General features: G+C 45.7%; 1 protein-coding gene across 14 annotated transcripts in view; it reads right to left on the bottom strand.

Moving 5' to 3' along the window:
* LOC118390890 (rap guanine nucleotide exchange factor 6-like) overlaps positions 1–27,102 on the bottom strand; it is a 136,750-nt gene that overhangs the window by 55,709 nt on the left and 53,939 nt on the right. For all 14 annotated transcript variants that reach the window (XM_052457637.1, XM_052457642.1, XM_052457641.1 and 11 more), the window contains exon 8: positions 949–1,080. In XM_052457637.1, the coding sequence (XP_052313597.1) occupies positions 949–1,080 (132 nt within the window). The remainder of the gene's footprint in view (positions 1–948; positions 1,081–27,102) is intronic.

Raw genomic sequence — 27,102 nt, 5'->3', positions numbered from 1 at the left:
TTTTTAAACATTTACTATGCATCATGTGGGTTGAATGCTGTAAAAACACAGAATACAACTTTTAATAAAAGTCCCATGATGTTAGTGATGCCCATTACTGCTGATCACTTATTAACCATCATTTATTCACATGACTTTATTTCATCAAATATTTCATTTGTTATGTATATATATATTTTTTTTAATGACTTTATTATTTCATTCTGAGTCATCTCATCTCTACAGAGCTGCTGTCTATGCTGTCTGAAAAAAATTCTTCAAAGTAAATAAGGCATACTTTTATGACTACTGAATACCAATACCTCACGAAGAAACTGCTCTCTATGTATCCCCTCTTGATTGCGCGTTCTTCTGTCTATTTAACGTAGCAGGCATAAAAGAAACACAGACCGGACAAGTAGGCTGCAATGGATTATGGTCATTGTAGATAATTAGTATGTTTTGTGTGCTAAACTATGTAGAACATTTGCCTGTTGGAAACTACAACTCCCTACTACATCGCAGAGTTCGGGCATGATCCGATTTCTCTCTAGAGAAACTGCAGCGCATTAAGCTCAGAGGGAGAAAAAAAACTAACAAAGTGAAATTCAAATAATTGAAGTGATTGTCAGAAAAATAACTGACATTTCGGATAATTGTTCAGCACTATAACATTGAAAAACAACCTAGAATGTGAACAAAACGATGCTACCGGCCAAGAAGCACGAGGACAAAGTCACACTTTCTAGCCGTTCTTGTCAATTCGACCAACTTTCTACATGTGGTCAAAAAAAATGTAAGTGTTCCCAAACACTTCATGTGACTACCCGCCAACGTGGCGGCTGAAATATGCATTCTTACCCCACTAATGACAAAATCTAACCGCATTTGGCAGATGATCATTTTAAACCCCGCCGACAAACATCAGCTCAGTTTGAGAATGGTGAATTACAAAATGTGTGTATAGACCTGGTAGATGTCTGATAGGCTACTGCTCCCCGAATCACTGGCGATGCTGCATCCTGATTGGCTGGGCGGCACGTGCATCCCCTGGCTGTGGGGGTGGTCAGTAAGGTGCATCTTGTTGAGGTCTCCGGGAAGCTGCTCAGACACACAGACAGGAAGAGAGCACAGCTGTTTATACCACAGGACACACACAGATGAACACGCGCGCACACACAGACACACATAGACACACACAGACAAACACAGACAAACACAGACAAACACAGACAAACACAGACAAACACAGACAAACACAGACAAACACACGTGTGTTGTTGCAGTTGCCTTTGTGCGGTGGACTTGGCAGCATGAAGCTTGATACGAGAGTAGAGGCAACATCATCAAAATACAGGAGGGGGAACGAAGGCAAAACTTGAGATGATTCTAAATAAATGGGAAGCGTGGCACTGACCCTCAGTGAAAGGTCATACTGCTTGATGGTTTGAGGGGGGTGTTATGGTTGTCGGGTGACCTTAGGGAGACTGAGACAGGGTTGTGACAGTAAATCTGGACCAGTGACTATGCCACTAATTACACCCTTTTCCCTATTTAGTGCACTACTTTACACCAGGGTGCCATTTGGCATGCACACACTGCCTTGGCCTCCCAAACTCCTCTTTATTACATTACCTACCCAGGCCCACTGTCACAATGTCGGTCATACCGTTTGTCTTCACTCAACAGGCACTGATCAGCCGCTATGATACAGCCCTATCAATATGACAGGCAGCAGCTCACTGAATGACTTAGTGCCTGGACGCTTTCTCTAACACACACACACACACACACACACACACACACACACACACACACACACACACACACACACACACACACAAAGCAGTTTCATCTCGTTCAAGCTTGACGACTTCGCTTGGAAGCTAAATGTAAGAACGCTCTTAATTAAAAAACAGAGAAGAAATCTATTTGTCATGAAAACATTTAGTCGGTTACTCCTTTCATAACAAAGACAGTAAACCAATTTGTCCCCTGGCGAAATGAGAAGAGGATGAAAAAGATAAGCTGTAATTGAAAGAAAAATGTATCACTGCCGACGTTCTCTTTCAGGACGCAGATTTGTTCTCCGAGATGTTATATAAACAAACAATCATCAAAGCCATAAGCTACAACACAACACATCAATACTGATCACCTCACAAAGACTGGAGGACAAGATAAACTGCCAATCAACCTGAATAACGCCACAACAGCCCAGTGTTTCATCAATCAACCAAGCAAACCATCCCACCTATGAGAGACTCAAGAAACACACTAGTCCACAAAGGCCAATCAATCCAAAAGAGACAAAGAGCAGTCACCAATGCCTTGCTAACAACCAAACCACACACATCCAATGTGACCCAGTTCAGCTTCTATAGTCCATTGATCAGCCCAGCGTGCCCAGGTCTTACCAGTCCGCAGCGGGTGAGGGAGCTGGCCCGGTTGCGTCGACAGCGGGTGAACCTGCAGCACACTTCCTCCATAACCTCTGCAAGCTTGGCGCTGCCGGCCGGCCAGACAACAAGACACTCACCCGACGCTGGCGCCAAAGCCATCGCCGTGCCACCATGCAATATTAAACAAGTTAAGTCTACGGTATGTACGGGTGGGGGCTGGGCTGCCCCACTACCTCTACAACCCATCCCCCACAGGGCTGAGGAGTAGGGCTGTGACGATTACGGAATTTGGGGTGAAGATTCATTGTCATGTAAATGTACGCGATTCATGTCAGAATTGTCTTTTTTTTTGCGCAATTTGCAAATTTGTTGTGGTACACCTAACGAATACAACACAGCTTTGGTGATAACCCCGTCTTAAAAAATAATAGTTTTGACCACTTGGAACGTTTGAAAAAGAAGCTTATCCTCCCATCTGTGCCGTTCTGCTCTTAAAATTATTACCCTATTCATGTAATAATGAAAACAGATAATGGGTAAATGATTACCCTATTCATGTAATAATGAAAACAGATAATGGGTAAATGATTACCCTATTCATGTAATAATGAAAACAGATAATGGGTAAATGATTACCCTATTCATGTAATCATGAAAACAGATAATGGGTAAATGATTACCCTATTCGTGTAATAATGAAAACAGATAATGGGTAAATGATTACCCTATTCATGTAATCATGAAAACAGATAATGGGTAAATGATTACCCTATTCGTGTAATAATGAAAACAGATAATGGGTAAATGATTACCCTATTCATGTAATAATGAAAACAGATAATGGGTAAATGATTACCCTATTCATGTAATCATGAAAACAGATAATGGGTAAATGATTACCCTATTCATGTAATAATGAAAACAGATCATGGGTAAATGATTACCCTATTCATGTAATCATGAAAATAGATAAAGGGTAAAGTATATCTACTTAAATATAAAGTTAAATCTCCCCTACACCAAAAAAGGAATGTATTTAGACAGTTATGCTGCAAAAAAATGTTGTGTGTTATTGTCGGTTATACGATAATTGTGGTAGCCATGAACCAGCAAACCTCTCCAACACACACTTGAGAGAAAACAACCTGTACAAGGAGAGAGGAGAGCCAGTTGCAATCATGAGAACGACACTCTACTCAATAACACCTAGTTGGAGCTGCAGAAATCATTCACTGACCAGAAGGTTAGACAAATGGTCATTGACCAGACAGACAAATAGGTCTCCTGGATGGGCTGGGCTCTCCCACCTCAGTCCTATGTAAAGAGACAGGCTAGTGGGGTGAAGGGGTCCGGACGGGGCTGTCAGAGTAGCCTAACTATGAAAAGTGTTGCCAGCCAAACAGGGGCCGGTTTGAACAGACTCTTTTCTCCATGTTTCTATCAGCGCTAGAGGGGCGGTCCATCCTGTTTATTCCACAGCCAGGTGGGTCAATATTGATTGCTTTATGATGGGGTCAGGTTTCAGACAATGGCCAATCTCCCCCCCTGCATCCATTAAACAAATCTATCCGATTCCCAGAGGACAAAACTAATGTATGCATCCATCCTCCATGGCCTCCGACCCATGAAAGTACATATAGGATCTCTATGCGCCAACCACTCAGGTTAAAACTCACACCGTCAAACCACAGCAATAACAATGCTGCAATTATCTACAATGCTGCAATGATCTACATTGCTGCATTTATCTCCAATCAGGAGCATTAGTGGTGACACCAGAGCGGGTGTTGATGTCACGGGGCACGGCAGCCAGAGTCTTTTATCCTGTGGATGTCGTCTGATGACATATGAGAGGCAGTGGGAGGGTGGGATTGGCTAATGAGGGCGCCAGGGGGACAAATGGGCCAATGAAAAGGGAAGACCTCGCTAATAGCTGCAGCCTCGTAGAGCTAATTTACATTTCACACCAACAGCAACTTAAATCACACTCCAGTCCCCTCCCACATACCACCGGCTGGGGAGGGGCTCTCCTCCCATTCTGCTCATGAATTAATGACGGCCGTGTGGGGTGATTAAAAATGAATGATTGCCTCCTTCTGCTGTATGAATTCATCACATCAACAAGGGGACGCGAGTCGAGCCAGGACCGATCCTTTCACGCTCATCTCCAAACATCCAAACATAGTCTGAAGAGTCACAACAGAGAATTTGTCATTTATTCACTCGTGTTCTAATCTTTCCTTGAAAATACGACTATTATACTGAACTCACTTCCATCTCCGTAGACTGGCTACAGTAATTAACTGTCGCGGGGTTGAACCTGCAGTCGCCTTGTTCCCGTGAGACCTCGCCTACGTCCCAAATGGCACCCTAATTCCCTTTATGGCGCACTACTTTCTGAACAGGTCTCCGTTAGCCACTATGCAAGGGAATAGGGATCCATTTAGGATGCAGGGATGGTACAAAGCAGTGAGAAGCCGTTTGAGTGTGATGCTAGTAATGGCTCTGGTTCACACAGACAGGCTAACGGTCCAGAATAGGCCGCTCCATCAGAGGCAGGGGAGTTGAGGCGCCCGCTACAGGATCCCAGCAGGGGCTCCGTCATTAAAACATAGTGGAGCTTCCCAACTACAAACTAACTGCCTTACTGCTCCAGCTCACCACAGCAGGGGAAGGCTAGCATTAGCCTATTTACAGAGACTGCTGGGTGCGTAGCACTTTCAACAAGCATGGATCCACGCCATTTCTTTTCCCAGCTTTCATCCAGGGGGGGGGGGGTTCAAAACATCATAATCTGTTTGATAGAAGAAAAATCCTCCCGTCCCAAAATGAAAGATATTCATCACAGAGCCAAGCAGTCCATGGAGACAGAGACACGTTGGCCTGAAGGGTTGGCTGTGCTCGGGGTTGAGGAGGTAGGACATCTGATGATGTCACCGGAGCCGTCATCATCTGTCAAAATGATTCACTCCGGTCCCCTCCCCCTAGCGTCAATTACACTCCCAGACAAACATTTGTCACCCGGAGGATTGGACGGTCCCTCCTCCTCCCACATGGCAGCAGGGCGGGCACGTTAACCCTGGGCTGACTTTGAGCTGCCGCAGAGGGTGGGGGGGGGAGATGAGATGGATCCATTTTAGATGTAGAGACTGAGAACACTGGCTACAACTGATCTGATCTCCATTTCCATTTCCTATGTATCAAGACAAGAGGAAACCGGTGTTGACGCTGTATTCATTTTGCAAACAGCGCACTTAAAGTATACACTTAAATGACTAAAACCAGAGAAAGTGTGTAGAATATATTATTTATATGTAGGTCAATAATATTATCTTCGAAAACTAGAAATCGCCAAAATAAAAAGTTAATGTGATGAAACCAATCAAATCAAACAATGAATTTAGGAGTACTTTTGGAATGGCTGGATTACCAACCGGGAATGCAGGGCACATGCCCAGGGGCCCCAATTGAATTTGTTATAATGTTTATGCACAAGAACCCAGAATGCCCAGTGACAAATAATCTAGGGGAAACACTGAAGGAGATTAAGGCAGTTTATACAATTTTAAAAACATTACAATACATTCACAGATTTCACAACACAGTGTGTGCCCTCAGACCCCCTACTCCACCACTACCACATATCTACAGTACAAAATCCATGTGTACGTGTGTGTTTAGTGCGTATGTTATTGTGTGTGTGTTTTTTATTTTATTTATTTCACTTTTATTTAACCAGGTAGGCCAGTTTAGAACAAGTTCTCATTTACAACTGCGACCTGGCCAAGATGAAGCAAAGCAGTGCGACAAAACAAAAACACAGAGTTACAACAGAGTTAAACAAACGTACAGTCAATAACACAATAGAAAAGTCTATATACAGTGTGCGCAAATTAGGTACGACTAGGGAGGTAAGGCAATAGGCCAGAGTGGCGAAATAATTACAATTTAGCAATTAAACACTGGAGTGATAGATGTGCAGAAGATTATTGTGCAAGTTGAGATACTGGGGTGCAAAGGAGCAAAAAAATAAAAATAACAGTATGGGGATGAGGTAGTTGGGTGTGCTATTTGTGCTGCTATGTGACCAGTGAGCTAAGATAAGGCAGGGTTTTACCTAGTAAAGACTTATAGATGACCTGGAGCCAGTGGGTTTAGCGTGGAATATGAAGTCAAGGCCAGCCAACAAGAGCATAAAGGTCGTAGTGATGGGTAGTATATGGGGCTTTGGTGACAAAACGGATGGCACTGTGATAGACTGCATCCAATTTGCTGAGTAGAGTGCTGGAGGCTATGTTGTAAATGACATCGCCAAAGTCAAGGATCGGCAGGATAGTCAGTTTTACGAGGGTATGTTTGGCAGCATGAGTGAAGGAGGCTTTGTGTGAAATAGGAAGCCGATTCTAGATTTCATTTTGGACTGGAGATGCTTAATGTGAGTCTGAAAGGAGAGTTTACAGTCTAACCAGACATTTGTAGTTGTCCACATAAGTTGGAACCGTCCAGAGTAGTGATGCTAGACGGGCGGGTAGGTGCGGGCAGCAATCAGTTGAAGAGCATGCATTTAGTTTTACTTGCATTTAAGAGCAATTGGAGGCCACGGAAGGAGTGTTGTATGACATTGAAGCTCATCTGGAGGTTAGTTAACACAGTGTTCAAAGAAGGGCCAGAAGTATACAGAATTGTTTCATCTGTGTAGAGGTGGATCAGAGAATCACCAGCAGTAAGAGATACATCATTGATGTATACAGAGAAGAGAGTAGGCAGTCTGAGAAGTAGTTGGTGAACCAGGCGAGGCAGTCATTTGAGAAACCAAGGCTGTTGAGTCTGCCGATAAGAATGTGGTGATTGACAGAGTAAAAAAAGCCTTGGCCAGGTCGATGAATACGGCTACACAGTATTGTCTTTGATAGATGGCGGTTATGATATAATTTAGGACCTTGAGCGTGTCTGGTGCACCCATGACCTATGACCAGGTGCACCCATGACCAGCTCGGGAACCCGATTGCATAGTAGAGAAGGTACGATGGGATTCAAAATGGTCAGTGATCTGTTTGTTAACTTGGCTTTCGAAGACCTTAGAAAGACAGGGTAGGATAGATATAGGTCTCTAACAGTTTGGGTCTAGAGTGTCTCCCCCTTTGAAGAGGGGTTGACCGCAGCAGCATTCCAATCTTTGGGGATCTCAGACGGTGCGAGAGGTTGAACAAGCTTGTGGCAGATAATTTTAGAAAAAGAGGGTCCAGATTGTCTAGCCCAGCTGATATGTAGCGGTCCAGATTTTGCAGCTCTTTCAGAACATCAGCTATCTGGATTTGGGTGAAGGAGAAATGGGGTAGACTTGGGCGAGTTGCTGTGGGGAGCACAGGGCTGTTGACCGAGGTAGGGGTAGCCAGGTGGAAAGCATGGCCAGCCATAGTCTGCTGTTCCCACATGCTTCAAGAGGGCCACCATTGTTCCTGTTCCTGTTCCCAAGAAAGCTAAGGTAACTGAGCTAAACGACTACTGCCCCGAAGCACTCACTTCCGTCATCATGAAGTGCTTTGAGAGACTAGTCAAGGACCATATCACCTCCACCCTACCTGACACCCTAGACCCACTCCAATTTGCTTACCGCCCAAATAGGTCCACAGACGATGCAATCTCAACCACACTGCACACTGCCCTAACCCATCTGGACAAGAGGAATACCTATGTGAGAATGCTGTTCATCGACTACAGCTCGGCATTTAACACCATAGTACCCTCCAAGCTCGTCATCAAGCTCGAGACCCTGGGTCTTGACCCCGCCCTGTGCAACTGGGTACTGGACTTCCTGACTAGCCGCCCCCAGGTGGTGAGGGTAGGCAACAACATCTCCACCCCGCTGATCCTCAACACTGGGGCCCCACAAGGGTGCGTTCTGAGCCCTCTCCTATACTCTCTGTTCACCCACGACTGCGTGGCCACGCACACCTCCAACTCAATCATCAAGTTTGCGGACGACACAACAGTGGTAGGCTTGATTACCAACAATGACGAGACGGCCTACAGGGAGGAGGTGAGGGCCCTCGGAGTGTGGTGTCAGGAAAATAACCTCACACTCAACGTCAACAAAACTAAGGAAATGATTGTGGACTTCAGGAAACAGCAGAGGGAACACCCCCCTATCCACATTCATGGAACAGTAGTGGAGAGGGTAGTAAGTTTTAAGTTCCTCGGCATACACATCACAGACAAACTGAATTGGTCCACTCACACAGACAGCATCGTGAAGAAGGAGCAGCAGCGCCTCTTCAACCTCAGGAGGCTGAAGAAATTCGGCTTGTCACCAAAAGCACTCACAAACTTCTACAGATGCACAATCGAGAGCATCCTGGTGGGCTGCATCACCGCCTGGTACGGCAACTGCTCCGCCCACAACCGTAAGGCTCTCCAGAGGGTAGTGAGGTCTGCACAACGCATCACCGGGGGCAAACTACCTGCCCTCCAGGACACCTACACCACCCGATGTTACAGGAAGGCCATAAAGATCATCAAGGACAGTAACCACCCGAGCCACTGCCTGTTCACCCCGCTATCATCCAGAAGGCGAGGTCAGTACAAGTGCATCAAAGCTGGGACCGAGAGACTGAAAAACAGCTTCTATCTCAAGGCCATCAGACTGTTAAACAGCAACCACTAACACCGAGTGGCCGCTGCCAACACACTGACTCAACTCCAGCCACTTTAATAATGGGAATTGATGGGAAATGATGTAAAATATATCACTAGCCACTTTAAACAATGCTACCTAATATAATGTTTACATACCCTACATTATTCATCTCATATGTATACGTATATACTGTACTCTATATCATCTACTGCATCCTTATGTAATACATGTATCACTAGCCACTTTAACTATGCCACTTTGTTTACATACTCATCTCATATGTATATACTGTACTCGATACCATCTACTGTATCTTGCCTATGCTGCTCTGTACCATCACTCATTCATATATCTATATGTACATATTCTTTAGTTTTGGAATTGTTAGTTCGATTACTTGTTGGTTATTACTGCATTGTCGGAACCAGAAGCACAAGCATTTCGCTACACTCGCATTAACATCTGCTAACCATGTGTATGTGACAAATACATTTGATTTGATTTAGATTTCTAGAAAAATGCTTATTGAAATTCTCAATTATCGTGGATTTATCGGCGGTGACAGTGTTTCCTAGCCTAATTTTTGGGAGTTTGTGCTACAGGATGCAAATTTCTGTTTGAAAAGGCTAGCCTTTGCTTTCCTAACTGCCTGTGTATTGGTTGCATATTGCAGGGTCTATTAGATGCACTGAGAAGTTGCATATCGCAGGGGCTATTCGATGCTAATGCAGTACACCACAGGATGTTTTTGTGCTGGTCAAGGGCAGTCAGATTTGGAGTGAACCAAGGGCTATATGTGTTCCTGGTTCATTTTTTTTTTTAATGGGGCATGCTTATTTAAGATGGTGAGTTAAGCACTTTTAAAGAATAACCAGGCATCCTCTACTGACGGAATGAGGTCAATATCCTTCCAGGATACAACGGGCCAGGTCGATTAGAAAGGCCTGCTCGTTGAAGTGTTTTAGGGAGCGTTTGACAGTGATGAGGGGTGGTCGTTTGACCGCGAACCCATTACGGACGCAGGCAATGAGGCAGTGATCGCTGAGATCCTGGCTGAAGACAGCAGAGGTGTATTTAGAGGACAGGTTGGTTATGATAATATCTATGAGGGTGCCCGTGTTTACGGCTTTGTGCTTGTACCTGGTAGGTTCTATGATAATTTGGGTGACATTGAGGACATCTAGCTTAGATTGTAGGACGTCCGGGGTGTTAAGCATATCCCAGTTTAGGTCACCTAACAGTACAAACTCGGAAGATACATGGGGGGTAATTCATTCACATATGGTGTCCAGGGTGTGTGTATCTGTGCCTATGTTTGCCAAGTGGTTGGCACACGTCCCCCCCCAACTCAAATCAGGTGGGTTAGAATAGAGTGGATCTCTAGAGGTGTCTGCTAGTCAGTGAGGAGAGGGCAGCCATCGGACAGACACACGTGATGAGTGTTGTTGTAGGTAACAGGCTTGCCAGTTTTAGGGCCGGGCAGCTGGGCACTCCGAGTGAAAGATCAGGCTATTGATATACAGGCGATTTACTCCACTAGCCTTTCAGCTTTCCATCCCTCCCTGAGACCCAAACACCTAAAGCAATGACGGTAACCGAAATAAAATGAGCGTCAATACTAGCTGCCACCCCTCATTAGGCTAACTATAATGGCACAATAGAGGGATGCACTGGAGGTAGAGTTGCAACGTATCAGAGGACGGGAGGTGGAGACTAAACGCTGAGCCGAATCTCAAAGCCCCAGCAACACAAGAGTCATTACGCATTCTATTTGGGTGGCGGAGAGTCATGCTAATTAGCGGCTTATTATGGACCATTGACTGCTGAGTTCTACTGGAGGACAGACATGAGTACATACTAAAACAAAGAGATGGTTGTCGAAATGGATTTGGCCAGAGGACCCATTTCAATAAAAAATAGCCTGTAGAAGTTGTCATTCTCTCGGAATTGGAACATCTGAACAGTATGTCTGAAAGATGACGCCAGCGCAACGTTAGAAAGGGACACGACATGAACATCAATGGCACGCCAGTACCCATGAACCAGAGTCCAGCATGTGCCAACCACTTGGCAAACAGTGTCATTGTTAATGTCATAATCTCAATTCCAAACCACGCAAACATACTGAGAAAGAGAACAATCTCCAGTATTTCAACATGTTACGCAACTGTTATAAAGCCAACATAAGTTGAGAAAAACAGTACAAGGCACACGTTGTAGGTCTCCTTTGATGTCGGTCAATTCTGCTCCAGAGTGGCGCAGCGGTCTAAGACACTGCACACTACAGTGCCTGGTTCGAATCCAGGCTGCATCATATCCGACTGTGATTGAGAGTCCCATAGGGCGGGGCATAATTAGCCCAGCATCATCCCGGGTTTGGCCGTCACTGTAAATAAGATTGTGTTCTTAACTGACTTGCAGAGTTCAATAAAGGCTCAATAAAAAATATATTCATTCCATCTTTATTTTGAGATCGCCCTCTTCCACTCATGGCATCACAGCCAAATGGAGCTAAATGCTAAATAAGTGTAGTCAGGTGTGAGCTGTGCCTTGCACACACGCCAAGAAGGCGCGCACACACACACACACACACTCGGAGAAACGCACACACAGTCGGAGAAACGCACACACAGTCGGAAATTAGCCCTGCGGCTACAGACCGCTTCGGTTGGCTCAATGGTGTTAGAGAGGTACAGCGGACCGGGCGCCGGCATGACGTCCCACACGTTAAACTCTCTGTGAACCAGCCTGCCCTGAGAGCATCCTGACCCTCCGCTTCCTAACACCCTGACCTTTTCCCCTGCTCCCAAAACACCTGCTGCACTCTCACACAACAGAGCTATAGAGCGAACTAAAGTCTTGATTAAGATGCAGTAGAGAGAGAGGGGGGGTGGGTAGTATTCTCTTTTAAGAACCCCCTTTCCTCCTCCCCCGCTCCCTTTAAAGTGAACACACGGGGCTTCGGCAGAGAAGAGACTGCGGGTGAGAGAGAGGTGTAATGAATTGAACTTGGAATTGGAGGTGACGGGTGCGAAGTCAGGCGAGGCGGGCAGGACTGGGCGAGGGGGAGGAATAGACAGCGAGAGAAACAGAGCGAGAGAGAGAGCAGGGGCCGTGCCACGCGGGGGGGGGGGAGACGAGAGGAGAGTAGGGAAAGGCTGTTAGGAAAAGACCCTCACATCTCTCTCCCCACCCACGTAATGAGGACTGAATCAAAGGGGTGGGTAGTTACTCTCTGTTCCCCTTTTGGTTATACGCCAACGCACAAATCAGAGCCAGCAGCATAAGCATGACAATCAAAGTAGTGTCACATTTCATATCACAGGCCGGTCATCATCATATCGCATTTAACTCTCATCTCGAGAGGCTGCTCCTTGCCTAGCATCTAGCCTGGCACGAGTATCACAGTCCGCCTGGCCCAAAAACAGGAAACAGTAACACCAAAATGTTGTCATTATCCTATCTTAGGGAGGATGTTCCTGGTCCAAAAGAGATTCCAGGGAGCTGAATCACCCCCTTCCTGTGTTGTAACTGAACAGAGTCAGAGGAGGAAGGGTTTGGCTTCACTTTGGAGCGGGCACGGCCAGTATTGTGATAGCCAGGATGTTAAGTGACGGCCTGGTGCTGTTTCTGGCCCCGCTAGCAAAGGGCTTTGACTTTTGACCAAGGTAGAGTCTGGAGTCAGTCAGAGTGGCAGCCAGGACTGACTAACAGAGACAGACAGACATAGCGACAGTCTACGGGTGACGCCGTCTCTGTCTTGGGTGTGACAACAGTGACTAATAGTGTAAGGCCATCCATGTTTAATCACCCAGCTGGAATTACACTACACAATGGATTACCAAGTTTTGTGTGTGTGTGTGTGTGTGTGTGTGTGTGTGTGTGTGTAGGTTTAAAGGCATTGCGTAATCACTCATTTAATTTACCCTCTTCTGCTGGTCAGTGAGGTCAAAACTCTAAAGCGAAGTTTTCCTGTATCTTCCCTCTTCAGGAATGGTTACATATTAAAATCTCCTGGTTCATTTATATCAGTGTTGGGTGGGGGGCTGTGCTCTGTCTCAGAGGGATGGGTCCAGTTCACTGCCAGTGAGGTTTGATGTGTCTGTCTCCAACATGAATATTCATGGTGTGGCATGGCTGAGACCTATCGCAAACCTCCTCCCTCCTCTCGCCCTGGCCTGTGTCCCATACTCAAACAGCACTGGAAGGGAGAGAGGGGGAGGGAGAGAGAGAAGAGGAGAGGGAGGGAGAGAGAGAAGAGGAGAGGGAGGGAGAGAGGAGAGGGAGAGAGAGGAGAGGAGAGGGAGAGGGAGAGGGAGAAGAGGAGAGGGAGGGAGGAGAGGAGAGGGGAGGGAGGGAGGGAGAGGAGAGGAGAAGGAGAGGAGAGGAGGGAGGGAGGGAGGGAGGGAGGGAGGGAGGGAGGGAGGGAGGGAGGGAGGGAGGGGAGGGAGGGAGGGAGGGAGGGAGGGAGGGAGGGAGGGGGAGGGAGGGAGGGAGGGAGGGAGGGAGGGAGGGAGGGCAAGATGTGTGACCTGTTGCCACAAAAAAAGGGCGACCAGTGAAGAACAAACACCATTGTAAATACAACCCATATTTATGTTTATTTATTTTCCCTTTTGTACTTTAACTATTTGTACATCGTCAAAACACTGTACTTAGCCGTAATATGACATTTGAAATGTCTCTCTTCCTTTTGAGAGAGTCATGTTTCCGGTACATTTTTGATTTCACTTTAGTTTATTATTCATTTCACTTAATTTGGCAATGTAAACATATGTTTCCCATGGTACTAAAGCCCTGAGATTGAAATTGAGAACAAGAGCGATAGAGCACGGGCCCCAGACCACCTCCATGTGTGTGTGTGTGTGTGTGTGTGTGTGTGTGTGTGTGTGTGTGTGTGTGTGTGTGTGTGTGTGTGTGTGAGAAACAGGAAGGTGGGAGTCTGGGCCTCTCAGGAAAGAAGGCCATGGGGCCAGTGCTACCCGTATGCAGGACACAGGAGGCTAAACACGGTATTTTAACACAGCCCAGTCCGTCCGGCCGCCCAGCCAAACCCAGCGAGAGGTCACTCCAGAGCCCCCTCCTAACTCCCTCTCCTCCCAGATGCTTCCTGCCCTCGTACCATCCTCCACCCCCTGCCAGGCACAACCACAATAACAACAGGCCCAGGGAGGGACCACCGGACTAAAACAAGGGGGACCAGCCTGCAGGACAGTCAGCCACACCCTTCTGTTCTCGTGTTGTTGCTGGAGATGGACCCTGTTCTCCACAGTTGGTACAGTCCTCTCAGCCCTCCAGATGGTGGAAAACACCGCAGCGGAGGGAGTCCTGTCTGACAGCTTAGTGTGGAGTCCTAACTAACAGAGTGGATCGTGTGGATAGCAATACAGTCCACACAAACACACTTCACAAACATCCTTCCTCAGAGGGAAGAAATCCTACTATACTTCCAAATCAAACCAAATTTGAATTGTCACATACACATGGTTAGCAGATGTTAATGCGAGTGTAGCGAAAGGCTTGTGGGGGTTTAAATAGGTGTTATTGGTCGAAGTGGCACCGGGCTGTAACCGGCGGTTGGGTATACAGGCTCATACAGGCCCAAGGATCACAGTCAATTAGTACTGTATGTGAGCCCCTGTAGGAGCAAGCAGACAAAGACAGGCCAAAACTCAATCTGCCTGGAAGGACAGGCACACAGCGCTCGCATTTTTGTATTTATAAATGCCCTTGAAAATGATCCAGAGAGAGAGAGAGAGAGAAGGGCCTGCTATGTATAGGCCGACCCAGTGCCGGAAAAAAATCAATAGCACTAAGATAATGGAAACAGCTGGAATGGGTGAAGCTACCCTGGCTGAAATATCATCAGCGCCTGGGTCTGGTGGGGAGGGGGCACATGGTTGACAGGGCTGTGAGACTGTGGAGGGGGCTCTGTGTGTGTGTGTGTGTCAGGGGGACGGCTAAGTAATGGGATCATCTGCAGTTAGCATGTCTTTGAGGCTCCACTAGTAGTCTGAGGCCATTTGGTCCTATAATGGTACCACTAGCAGCACAGTGGGCATACCAATGAAGAGGGGGGCCAGGGATGCATCCAAAATGGCACCCTATTCCCAATTTAGGGGACTACTTTTGACCAGGGCCCATATGAGTCTGGTCAAAAGTATTCCTATAGGGTATAGGAAGCCATTTGGGACACAGAGCCTAGATCAGAGTACTCAACAACGCTCATCATCACATTTATTGGACAGCAATTACACAGGCCAGAGAGCTAGACTGTGTTTTTCATCATGATACCAAATCTCTTCCACTTGTACAAAAAAAAAATTAAACATAAAAGCAGAGGTGTAAGTATAATGCTCACAAATGATATGTCGCTTTAATATTGCAGAGTAGTGCATTATCAGAAAGGTACGTGTCGTAATGGCATCGTAAGGGTATGGAGGATGCGTTCATGGTTCTCACAAGATTATGCAAGGTGAGAGTAGCTTACAAAGTCAAAACAGGCACACGGTTTCTGCAACAGCACAACTACGACGCTCTTAACTTTTTGGGGGGGAATGTCATTAGACGTGTCCAGATAGTTTGTGTGATTTTACTTGCAACCTCTCGGTAACTAGTCCAACCACTAGGCTACCCTGCCGCCCCAGTATGGGGACCACAGATACACATGAACAAAGGCTCCAAAAACACCCATATACGATCTTTCGCACACGTGAAATTGTGTCAACGTTATCTGCTTACATTAGTCACTTTTGTTGGACTCGAGAGATTCATTTCCATGTCCGAGTGGTTTCTAGTTTCTCGTATCATAGTACAACATGCCATTTACATAAGAAGAGAGCGACTTGGTTCAAAACAAGTTAACTTGTCATTTAAGGTAGCCAAATGCCTCGTCATCTAATTAATGGCGTTGCAGAATGGATGGATGGACGAGATGCATAATTCAAATAATACAATGTATTACAATACATCAAAATAATAAAAAATGGACAATTCAGGCTAGTTTTTTTGTTGTTGTTACTTGAAACATGTTAATATTCTACTGACAACAGCAGACGGAGAAAAGCTATGGTCTGGGCTGGTAGACAGCTTTCTGTGTCCAGGGAGGTCTAGGGTGTCATCTGGACAGGAAGGCGATAAGGATCGATACGCCATGCATTAGGCTTTTCAATAGTTCCACGGTCAAAAACTCTAAAATGATCATAAAATATTCATGACAACAAATATTTGCTATTCGGTCTTAATTTAAGCTTCGAATTAGGCATTAGGTTAGCTGTGAGTGTTAAGGTTAGGTTTAACATTTGACGGTTCAGAAATGTAATTGAAGAAATAAAAAAGGCAGGGTTTCGCCGTAATTAGGACCGTGCATTGGGCCCTCCGGCCCATCCCTCGTATATTACCATTCACAACAACTTTCTATGGATGTGTTCCCTTTGCACTTTGGTCAAATTTAGTAGCCTCGCAAAGCTGCCTGATCCCGCGAGCTTACACTGAATGTTGCTCCACAGATATCAGCAACATTCATGTAAGCTCGCCGGATCAGGTGGCTTTGCGAGGCGGCTACAAAAGTAGTCCACCATAGGGAATAGGGTGTTATTTTTGACACTCCCTATGTCTCTCTGCTGTGTGTGTTGTGAGACTGAAAAGGCGTACGCCTGTCTGGGTTGTGAGAGAAAATGTACACAGTGTACAAAACATTAGGAACACCTTTCCATGACATAGACTGACCAGGTGAATCCAGGTCGATAGCTATGATCCCTTATTGATGTCAACTGTCAAAACCACTTCAATCATTGTAGATGAACGAGAGGAGAAATAATATTCTTTTAAGCCACGAGACAATTGAGACATGGAGTGTGTAAGTGTGCCATTCAGAGGGTGAATTGGCAAGACAAAAAAAATGTAAGTGCCTTTGAACGGGGTACGGCAGCAAGTACAAGTTCAATGCGTATTCCTCTAGACAAGTAACTATAAGGGTCAATCGATGTACAGTAATCAAGTGTTTGTGAATTAGGCCTATCTTTTGCACATTGCAGCTTCACAATGAACTGCCATGTTATCGAAAATGATTCATTGTACCAAGTTGTATAAGTATTTAACAATCCTCCAAGGCCAATACATCACAGTGGCAAAGATGTATATAGATTTCACATTTTGATTTCCAATACTTTCCCCCTCATCTAAAACTACCTAGAATAATCTTATATAATACCTTGGATATGATCTAATGCTTCACATCGGACTTCATCCGTCCTGATAATAATAGAATATGATTGGATGAGAAGGTCCACATCCAGTGAGAGCCAGAGCCCGGTCTCATAGACTAGACGTAACCTAGTAAATGTAAATCCGGAACACTCAAATTAGTATGTGTTCCATTTGGTATGGTTACCTAAGATAGACGGTTACTTAAGGCAAAAAAGGGAAAGCAGGATGGTGGGTCGGGGGGTGGATGAGTGGGGCGTACAAAGGGAACTTCTAGCGTCCCAAAAGGTTGCAAGTTCGAATCTCAACCCGGACAACTAACGTTTTAGCAACTTTGAAACGGTTTACTACTTTTTAGCTCCTTTCCAACCACTTAGCATGTTAGCTAACCCTTCTCCTAACCTTAACCATTTAACCTAACTCCTAAACTTAACCCTAGCTAACTTTAGCCTGCTAGCTAACCCATGCCACCCAGCCAGAATTCGTAACATATCATACATTTCCGCAAATTCAGAACATATTGTACATTTTTGCAAATTCAGAACGTATAATATGAATTGTCATTCTTAACATATCATACAAAAAGGGGTGATGGACATCTACATACCAAACGAAACGTAACATGTCAGACTAGGACACCTGTAGCACCCGATGTCAGAGGAAGGCCAAAACGATAATCAAGGACAACAACCACCCGAGCCACTGCCTGTTCACCCTGCTATCACCCAGAAGGCGAGGTCAGTAGAGGTGCATCAAAGCTGGGACCGAGAGACTGAAAAACAGCTTCTATCTCCAGGCCATCAGACTGTTAAACAGCCATCAGTAGTACCTTAGAGGCTGCTGCCCTATGTACATATATACTTGTTATCACTGGCCACTTTAATATGGGAACATTGGTCACTTTAATGTTTACATATTTTGCATTACTCATCTCATAAGTAAATACTGTATCTGAGTCTATGCTGCTCCAACATTGCTAGTCCAAATATTTATAGATTCTTAATTCCATTCCTTTACTTTAGATGTGTGTATTGTTGTGAAATTGTTAGATATTACTTGTTAGATATTACTGCACTGTTGGATATAGAAGCACATGCATTTCACTACACCTGCAATAACATCTGCTAAACATGTGTATGTGACCAATATAATTGTATTTGATTTAAACAGAGTACCTTGGATTTATGTACAGAATAATACGAAATGCACTGAGACCAGGTTGGGCTGAGAGACAGTTACCCCACCAAGAGAGCCTGTCGATTGGACACCCTCCCTGCCTGACTGCCCTGGATCCATTTCACTGCAGATATTTCTCCCCTCCGCTTCCATTACTATTCAAAGGGGCATCAATCCAAAGTTCTGCAAGCCCATTGATTGTGGAGGTAGCAAGACTAAGCACTCTGCACTTGAGCAGGGAAACACTCTCCCCTGAGGGAAGGAAAGGCATTCAGTGGCCAAGTAGATAGTAAACACCTCAACGCAGCAGAACAGAACAAGGCAACAAGCCTTATCAACCCGCTGACAGCTGTCCTGATCCCAGAGCAGAGCCGTCAACGGGGGACAATGGATGGACGCTAAAAGCAAACGCGCTCCAGGCTCCATTAATAACCCTCGACCCAAGGCTGCGCCCCAAATGGCACCCTATTCCCTATACAGTGCACCACGTCCGATCAGGGCCCATAGGGGACAGGCTGCCATTTTGGGACGCAGCACAAGTCACGGGAGATGTCCAGACGGAGATGGCCAATAGTAAACAGGAGGAGGCTTAAAGATGCAGGGGAGCAGCACCCCACAGCAGCAGCAGTCCCCATTACTGTGGCGCTGGCCTGAATTGTACGATTGGAGACCATTGACTCTGGTCCCTCGGTAACTCATCAAAACAAACTAGAGCCTCAGGCAGTGACACAGGGGGATGGAGACAGGCTTCACGGGGTTCAGGCCAGGGAAAACAGTGGGCCGGATATTGGCTTCTGTCATCTGAAGCCATCCATAGTGAATCAGTGTCACTTTCTAATTGCGTCGCTCACTTGTTAATCTTATTCCACTGTGTTTGAGTATTCATTAAGGCATGATCTGCTATGTCAATATTGAATACCAATGCTCCCGTTTGGAAGTAGCTCATTCATTCGCAATAGCATTCACATAGTAGTCTAATAAGTGAAAAGAGTTTGTCCAGCACTGCCACAGATGAGAAGGACTCCGGTAGATGAATGCTGGCAGTGACCATCTTGTTCAGAGGAAACATGGAATGGCATAACACAACCATTTCCCAACCACAGAACAGTAGATCGAAAGAGATGGGGAGTCAATAACCCCGGACGGCCAACCGTAAATGAGCGTCAGAAACTTGTGAATTCATCAGATTCCTCCTCAGCTCGGGCACAACACAAATGATCATGACCTTGTTGCTATTTCGGTCCATACTGTAGCTTCAGTTTAGTCTGGTGCTCGAGCTGATGGGCTTAAAGGGGAACTTCATTAACCTTTCTCCTCGGGTCTGCTCGTCTCATCAACGACGGGCGGCACACGTCGACTCTCATTAGCCACGTCTTCAAACAGGCTGCTTCTCATCTCATCTCAAACAGACGGATGATGTGTGATCTCTTATCTCCGATCATAGATGTGTCTTAGTTAGCAGTAAAACTCAGCCATTCAAAGTTATTTGATCAAAAAAGCAGTGGATAAGATACTTTATTAGGCCACCCGAGTTGGAAATGTGTCTTCTGCGTATTCCCAACCCCTTCCAAGACACACACACACCCATACGTTAGCGCAAATTGTGTGCGCCTAAGGTAAAAATGTTTTTGACAACACCGCGCTCAGAACTTTCCATAAATCATAGACATTGATTCCTGAGCATTAGCTTGTGGTTTAGGCTATAGAGCCATTTATTCACTTCAATCAATGCAAACATTTAGTCAACCTTACGCTAATTCTGAAGAACAACAGAGCCTAAAAAAGCTGATGTGTAAATCACAAATCCATTCAACACAAAATGTCGAGAACCCATTAACTTGGTCAAAAGGAGTTCAACTTGGAACGCAGACCTGGAGTGACAAGAGATTGGGATTAACGTGTCAACCATCTTCACACCCCTGCCTCATTAAGACAGTTCTTATAACGAAGACAAGCATCTTGGAAGCTCTCAACACCAAGATGTCTGGTCCCTTGGTGACACTGTGATTTTACTGGCAGTCGTCTGTCAGGACGCCTGAGTAACCTGTGATTAGGGGCCGAGTCAGGCTGGATGGATGGACACCTTAGCACAGGAGAGAGACAGACAGCCCCCGATCCTGCAGCTCAGGTGGGCAAAATGTTGTCAATCAGACGGTCAAGTAAGAGGAGAATCAACCAGCCCAGAACAGCCCAACCAGCATAGTGACAGAGCCATAGACACTCACTCGCATTTACCTTTCATGCTGTGCATTCCAAATTCAACCTCATCATGCATAGTGTAAAGACTCATTTCATCAGTCACACCATTCAATATAGGACATGGGCTCAACCACACAAACCTGTCACTCGGTTTTAATTTTTTTTGCAGAATGCATTGTGAAATCTGAATGTCCAATTAATAAATACACGCCCATAATCTAAATAATGCATCTGAATTTACAGCAAAGCATGCATGAATAAATGATAAAAGCAGCGGCTGTACAGTTCACACCTAAACGCAGCGCATCACACACACACACAGCATCCTAACCCAGCAGAGTGCGCTGGCCACAGAAGGGATTACGACATCGCTTACTTTGGAGGACCACGGCTGCAAGCAGTTGGCATAGCAACGGACAAGGAAAGCCATGTTCAGAGCAGGGAGGCAAAGTTTCCCCTTTCGACACCAAAAGACAGGGGGGAAAAGGAAGACGAGGCAAAGGAAGCAGACGCCGATAAGACTGGAGGCTTCTTCTGAAGGGGGCGCGAGGAAATCGCCCCTGAAAGAGATCAAATCCTCAACGTTGTCCAAATGTCCTCGGGCGTTAGTTGTCAGTTTGCTATTGTTCATTCAGGTTCTGGCAGTGACTGTCACACGTCAATCAAGAGGGAAGCCAATGCCAATGGCGAGAGAGGCATTTAGAGGATCACTAGTGACCCTCCACATTCAAATTAAGAAATGTATTTAAAAAGCTGGACTCAGAAACAATTATCCATTCGACATCTCCAGAGTGCTAAATGCATTAAATCCCAAAGACATAGCAGGTTGCATGGCCTCAGCCTCAACGATCCTGCAAACTTGCTCAAGTTCAGACGTGCTGTAAAACTGTAGACAGGAGGATCCTTAGAGAGAAGTCAAAGGGTTGAGGAAAAGTCATTTAAAGTCCCTGGTAGTTTTCTTTCCATCTTTTCAACCTGTTCGTAACTATGGCTGACAGACGGCCTATTCTCCAGGGCAGAGCCAGCGGTGCCGTCACTAGTCAATAGTCCCAGAGAGAGAGAGAGAGACCACGAGCAAGACTTCCAGTCAGTCAGCATGCACTCATCTGTGTCTATTTCCCTCCTCACACCGCCTGGCTCACTGCAGCTCTCTTCCTCCCTCTCCAGCTCTCTCTGTCTGTAGCTCTCCGGCAGCACGTGTGTGTGTGTGAGCGCGCGTGCGTGCCCGTCCGTCTCCAGAGGGGCCAGACTGCCTGCTCCCGTTCCCCAGCTCAGAGTGCACAGACCCAGGCTAGCGCACTGCTTCCCCCCACCCCGGAGAACCTCCCATCGATTTGACGGTTCACCGCAAAGAGCCAACGGCTAATAGGCGGAGGGAGGAAGGGGGGAGGGGAGCCCGGCTGAAAAAGAATGACATCACCTGGGCAGGGAGAGGGATGGGAGGAGGGATAGATGGAGGGAGGAAGAGGAGGAGGGATAGATGGAGGGAGGAAGAGGAGGAGAGAGCGAGTGCCAGGGGGAAACTGCATTAGACCGATTGGCTGTCTAGCGGGAGTGGAGAAAGGTAGAGAACCGAGAGAGGGAGACTAGAAAGAGGAGCGGGAGCATCTTTATTGATCAGGCAGCAACATAAAGCCTTGTGCATTCAGCCACCTCCACTACTTTAAATAAATGGCGAAATAACTAAAGAGAGAGAAAAAAAAGCATAAATCACAGCACGTTATCTGAACACAGAACAGAGGGCGGCAGCACGCGTCTGCTAGGGAAATATGCTAATGCGTTGCCTTTCACAAACACTCCAAATCATGTGCCTGGTTGTGAAATAGGATTTGAAATCGAGTAGATGGCTTTGATTTTGCAGCACAGGAGTATTATCCCAGTTGCACTGTGAAGCACACTGAATTATACCTGGGCCAGAGAAACAAAGAAACCCAAACCTATAACAGCCACGACTCCCTTATGGAGAGCTGCAGAATGCAGCCGGCGGTGAGGGAGGAGGATGTGAAACTTTCTAAGTCATTAGGTTCTCTACTTCAGCCTGCTGTCGAGTAAATGTGTCCGTGTCGGAAAGTCTTCTCTCCCTGCACCACTGTGCTGAAGAGAGGAATAACTCAAGCCCGTTTCCCCCGCTCCGCGCGCTACCGCGTGCTGCTAAAGGATGACATCATTCTTTTAGAGAGCAGCCAATAGGAGGCCAGCACATAGAGGCTTTCTGGGAGCGCTGTCCGTAAAGAGGAGAGATGTTTTGCTTGGGGATCTCTCCCTCCACACCCACTCCTACCTGACCCCAGCCCCTCAGCGTGAATAAAATGACCTTTCATGTATTTGATTAGAAGTTGGTAGACGAAGGAGGGAGACAGCGAGCGGGAACGCGTGTGATGGTGAAAGCCAGTTGCCGCCTCGATCAGAATCGTCTCCCCTCTTTTTTTCCTTTTTCTTTAATACAGGAGGCACAAACACAGCTCAGCAAATCCGGTTTTACCATCCACGACTCAAAACACAAAAACAAAGGGAGGCATTCTGCTAATCACTCAATTCCTCCTCAAACAGTCACAGAGGAACCTTGAGGACTGCCTTTTCATGCAAATCCTTCCAAACCCGCCACCACAAACAAACACAGTCATCAGTTGCATCTACTAACTGCTCTACTGACCAACACCATTTCACAGCCTTTTCTCATGAAAAAAAGAAGAAAATCACACTGATTCTGAGGCAGTCAAGGCAGCAGAGAGAGTTCGGGCAGGATGTACATCCTGTGTGTGTGTGTGTGTGTGTGTATAAGAGAGAGTAATGTGAACAGATAGGCCTAAGCCTAGCAAGATAATGAACAATAACAACATGTCCATGAGCTAAAAACTGCCAACGCAGGGAGGCAGCACCAAGGAGACATGATTGCATCATTCCACAGGCCAGTCATCAGGGGACTTCAGTCAAACAACTGGTCTCCAGCTACAACAGTGCTTCTTGTGAACACTCCATTAGAGGATGTATTGAGAACCAGGAAGGAAGCTATATAAGTTTGCCAAATATATTTAAACTCAGTTTTTTACAATTCCTGACATTTAATCGTAGGTCAGTTAAGATATCCACTTTATTTTAAGAATGTGAAATGTCAGAATAGTAGAGAGAATTATTTATTTCAGCTTTTATTTATTTTATCACATTCCCAGCGGGTCAGAAGTTTACATACACTCAATTAGTATTTGGTAGCATTGCTTTTAAATTGTGTAACTTGGGTCAAACGTTTTGGGTAGCCTTCCACAAGCTTCCCACAATAAGTTGGGTGAATTTTAACCCATTCCTCCTGACATAGCTGGTCAGGTTTGTAGGCCTCCTTACTCGCACATACTTTTTCACTTCTGCCCACACATTTTCTATGGAATTGAGGTCAGGGCTTTGTGATGGCCACTCCAATACCTCGACTTTGTTGTCCTTAAGCCATTTTGCCACACCTTTGGAAGTATGCTTGGGGTCATTATCCATTTGGAAGACCCATTTGCGAACAAGCTTGAACTTCCTGACTAATGTCTTGAGATGTTGCTTCAATAAATCCATGTAATTTTCCTCCCTCATGAGGCCATCTATTTTGTGAAGTGCACCAGTCCCTCCTGCAGAAAAGCACCCCCACAACATGATGATGCCACCCCCGTGCTTCACGGTTGGGATGGTGTTCTTCGGCTTGCAAGCCTCCCGCATTTTCCTTCAAACCTAACAATGGTCATGATGGCCAAACAGTTATATTTTTGTTTCATCAGACCAGAGGACATTTCTCCAAAAAGTGCAATCTTTGTCCCCATGTGCAGTTGCAAACCGTAGTCTGGCCTTTTGTATGGCGGTTATGGAGCAGTGGCTTCTTCCTTGCTGAGCAGCCTTTCAGGTTATGTCGATATAGAACTTGTTTTACTGTGGGTAAAGATACTTTTGTACCCGTTTCCTCCAGCATCTTCACAAGGTCCTTTGCTGTTGTTTGGGATTGATTTGCAGTTTTCACACCAAAGTACGTTCATCTCTAGGAGACAGAACAAGTCTCCTTCCTGAGCAGTATGACGGCTGCGTGGTCCCATGGTGTTTATACTTGTGTACTATTGTTTGTACAGATGAGTGTAGTACCTTCAGGCGTATGGAAATTGCTCCCAAGGATGAACCAGACTTGTGGAGGTCTACAATTGTATTTCCTGTGGTCTTGGTTGATTTCTTTTGATTTTCCAATGATGTCAAGCAAAGATGCACTGAGTTTGAAGTTAAGCTTTGAAATACATCCACAGGTACACCTCCAATTGACTCAAATGATGTCAATTAGACTATCAGAAGCTTCTAAAGCCATGACATAATTTTCATGAATTTCCCCAGGCTATTTAAAGGCACAGTCAACTTAGTGTATGTAAAGTTCTGACACACTGGAATTGTGATACAGTGAATTATAAGTGAAATAATCTGTCTGTAAACAATTGTTGGGAAAATTACTTGTCATGCACAAAGTAGATGTCCTAACCGACTTGCCAAAACTACAGTTGATTAACAAGAAATTTGTGGAGTGGTTGGAAAAACGAGTTTTAATGACTCCAACCTAAGTGTATGTAAACTTCCGACTTCAACTGTATAATGTCCATCCCTGCTCTGATCAACAAGATTGTGATTCTAATTGGAATGTATAGTGTGTGTGCATCAGTGTGTGTGTGTGTTGGGATTTGTCCCATGGGACTCATTGTCCCTGCAGTGCTCAGGAGAATGACAGTGGCGAGACGGGATCCCTCGATATCCCTGAGCCGTAGCAAGGCTCAGTGAACACTGAACAATAACACACACACCCCCGCTAGGCCGCCTCCGTCTGTGTGTGTGTGTGTGACCATCAAGCTGTGTTGGGTATACTATCACAGACAAACGTGTGTGTGGGGGGAGGGCGGGCACCGGGCTTACATTCCCAGCTAATCAGTTGTGCGCGGACAATTAGAAAGTGTGAGCTGCCGAAAGCCCCTCCAGCCTGTTTTTTTAAAAAAATGGCCAGCCAAGCAGAATGCTGAGTTCTGTGAAAAGCTGTACAACTTCCACACAGAGAACGTTTCTTTCTTTCTTCACCAGCCACTTGCATATATTTTGGACCACTGCCCATTTCATTAAATGCAACAACAACAACAACAACAAATCATGAATACAATTGGTTCTCCCCAACTAATCTTCCCCTACCAAATACCTCCTGCAACAGTGAACGCAGAAAGTTGCTATTCTAATAATTGGTGTTACACATTTCTTTTTTTTCTCCTTTTAAGAGCAGAAATATCAAACATTGCCTTTGGTCTACAGCTCTTTATAGAATCCGTATGATACAAAATAATCCCACGCTTGAGATTCCAGACCACCGTTCCCTCAAATTATTTGGGGGTACTGAGCAAATGTTTGGTCTTGTGAGCGGAAACTTGAAACGTTGTGAGAATTTTGTGCAACTTCCAGCGCGCGTGTACAGTGAGGCCGTACCCTTACAATTTTAGACGGTAGCCAATAGGCCATCGTGGTTATTTCTGCATAATGTAGACCTACCAACAAAACCAATGGAGCAAATCCCAGAACATTTTCACATGGAAATAGTTTTTGATTTCTATGATATAGTCTACAGTAGCCTGTATGTGGTGGTCAATGCAGGTCTACATTGCATGAAACTTCATTATTATTATTATTATTATTATTATTATGTTCTTTCTCCCCAATTTCGTGGTATCCAATTGGTAGTTAGTCTTTTCTCATCGCTGCTACTCCCCTACGGACTCGGGAGAGGCGAATGTCGAGAGCCGTGAGTCCTCAGAAGCTTCTTGACACACTGCTTGCCGGGCGCCCGGCCCGCCACAGGAGTCACTAGAGCGCGATGGGATAAGGACCGGGTGGCCAAACCCTCCACCTAACTCAGACGACGCTGGGACAAATGGGTCACCCGGTCAAGGCTGGCTGCGACACAGTCCGGGATCGAACCCGGATCTGTAGAGATGCCTCAAGCACTGCAGTGCCTTAGACCACTGCGCCACTCGGGAGGCCCATTTTGACATTATGAAGGGCTTGACATTCATTCATGATTTTTTACTTGGTCTGTAACAACATGGGCCAAATAGGTAACTGTAAATTGCATTGTATTGTGTTGAATGACGCAAGAAACCACTTTACACAATAGAATCTCCTATTATTACCATACAGATAATTAGACAATGTAGACTATCACTCTGCGTATTGGCTTATTTGCATATTCAAGACTGTCTCAAAATACAACACTGCCCCTTTAATTAATACATACACTTTTGACCAGACTGGCTTTTCAAAGACAGCTTGAAATGTAGCCTACAAGTTGCAGGAAGCAGTAACTCCCCACTGCTGACCTATACTTATCTATAACTGGGCTAATAACTCGCTAACTAGCAAGGGATGTCAACAAATGTGCACACGCACGGCTCTGAACAGAAAGAGCGCTCATGGGCTACCCCCGCCAATAGCATTCTACTCTGTAGTACTCCGTCTCTGCCT

Source organism: Oncorhynchus keta, chromosome 12 (assembly GCF_023373465.1).
Source record: "Oncorhynchus keta strain PuntledgeMale-10-30-2019 chromosome 12, Oket_V2, whole genome shotgun sequence".
NCBI classification, from domain to species: Eukaryota; Metazoa; Chordata; class Actinopteri; order Salmoniformes; family Salmonidae; genus Oncorhynchus; species Oncorhynchus keta.
The sequence above is the reverse complement of the archived record's forward strand: the minus strand, read 5'-3'. Positions and strand labels throughout refer to the sequence as shown.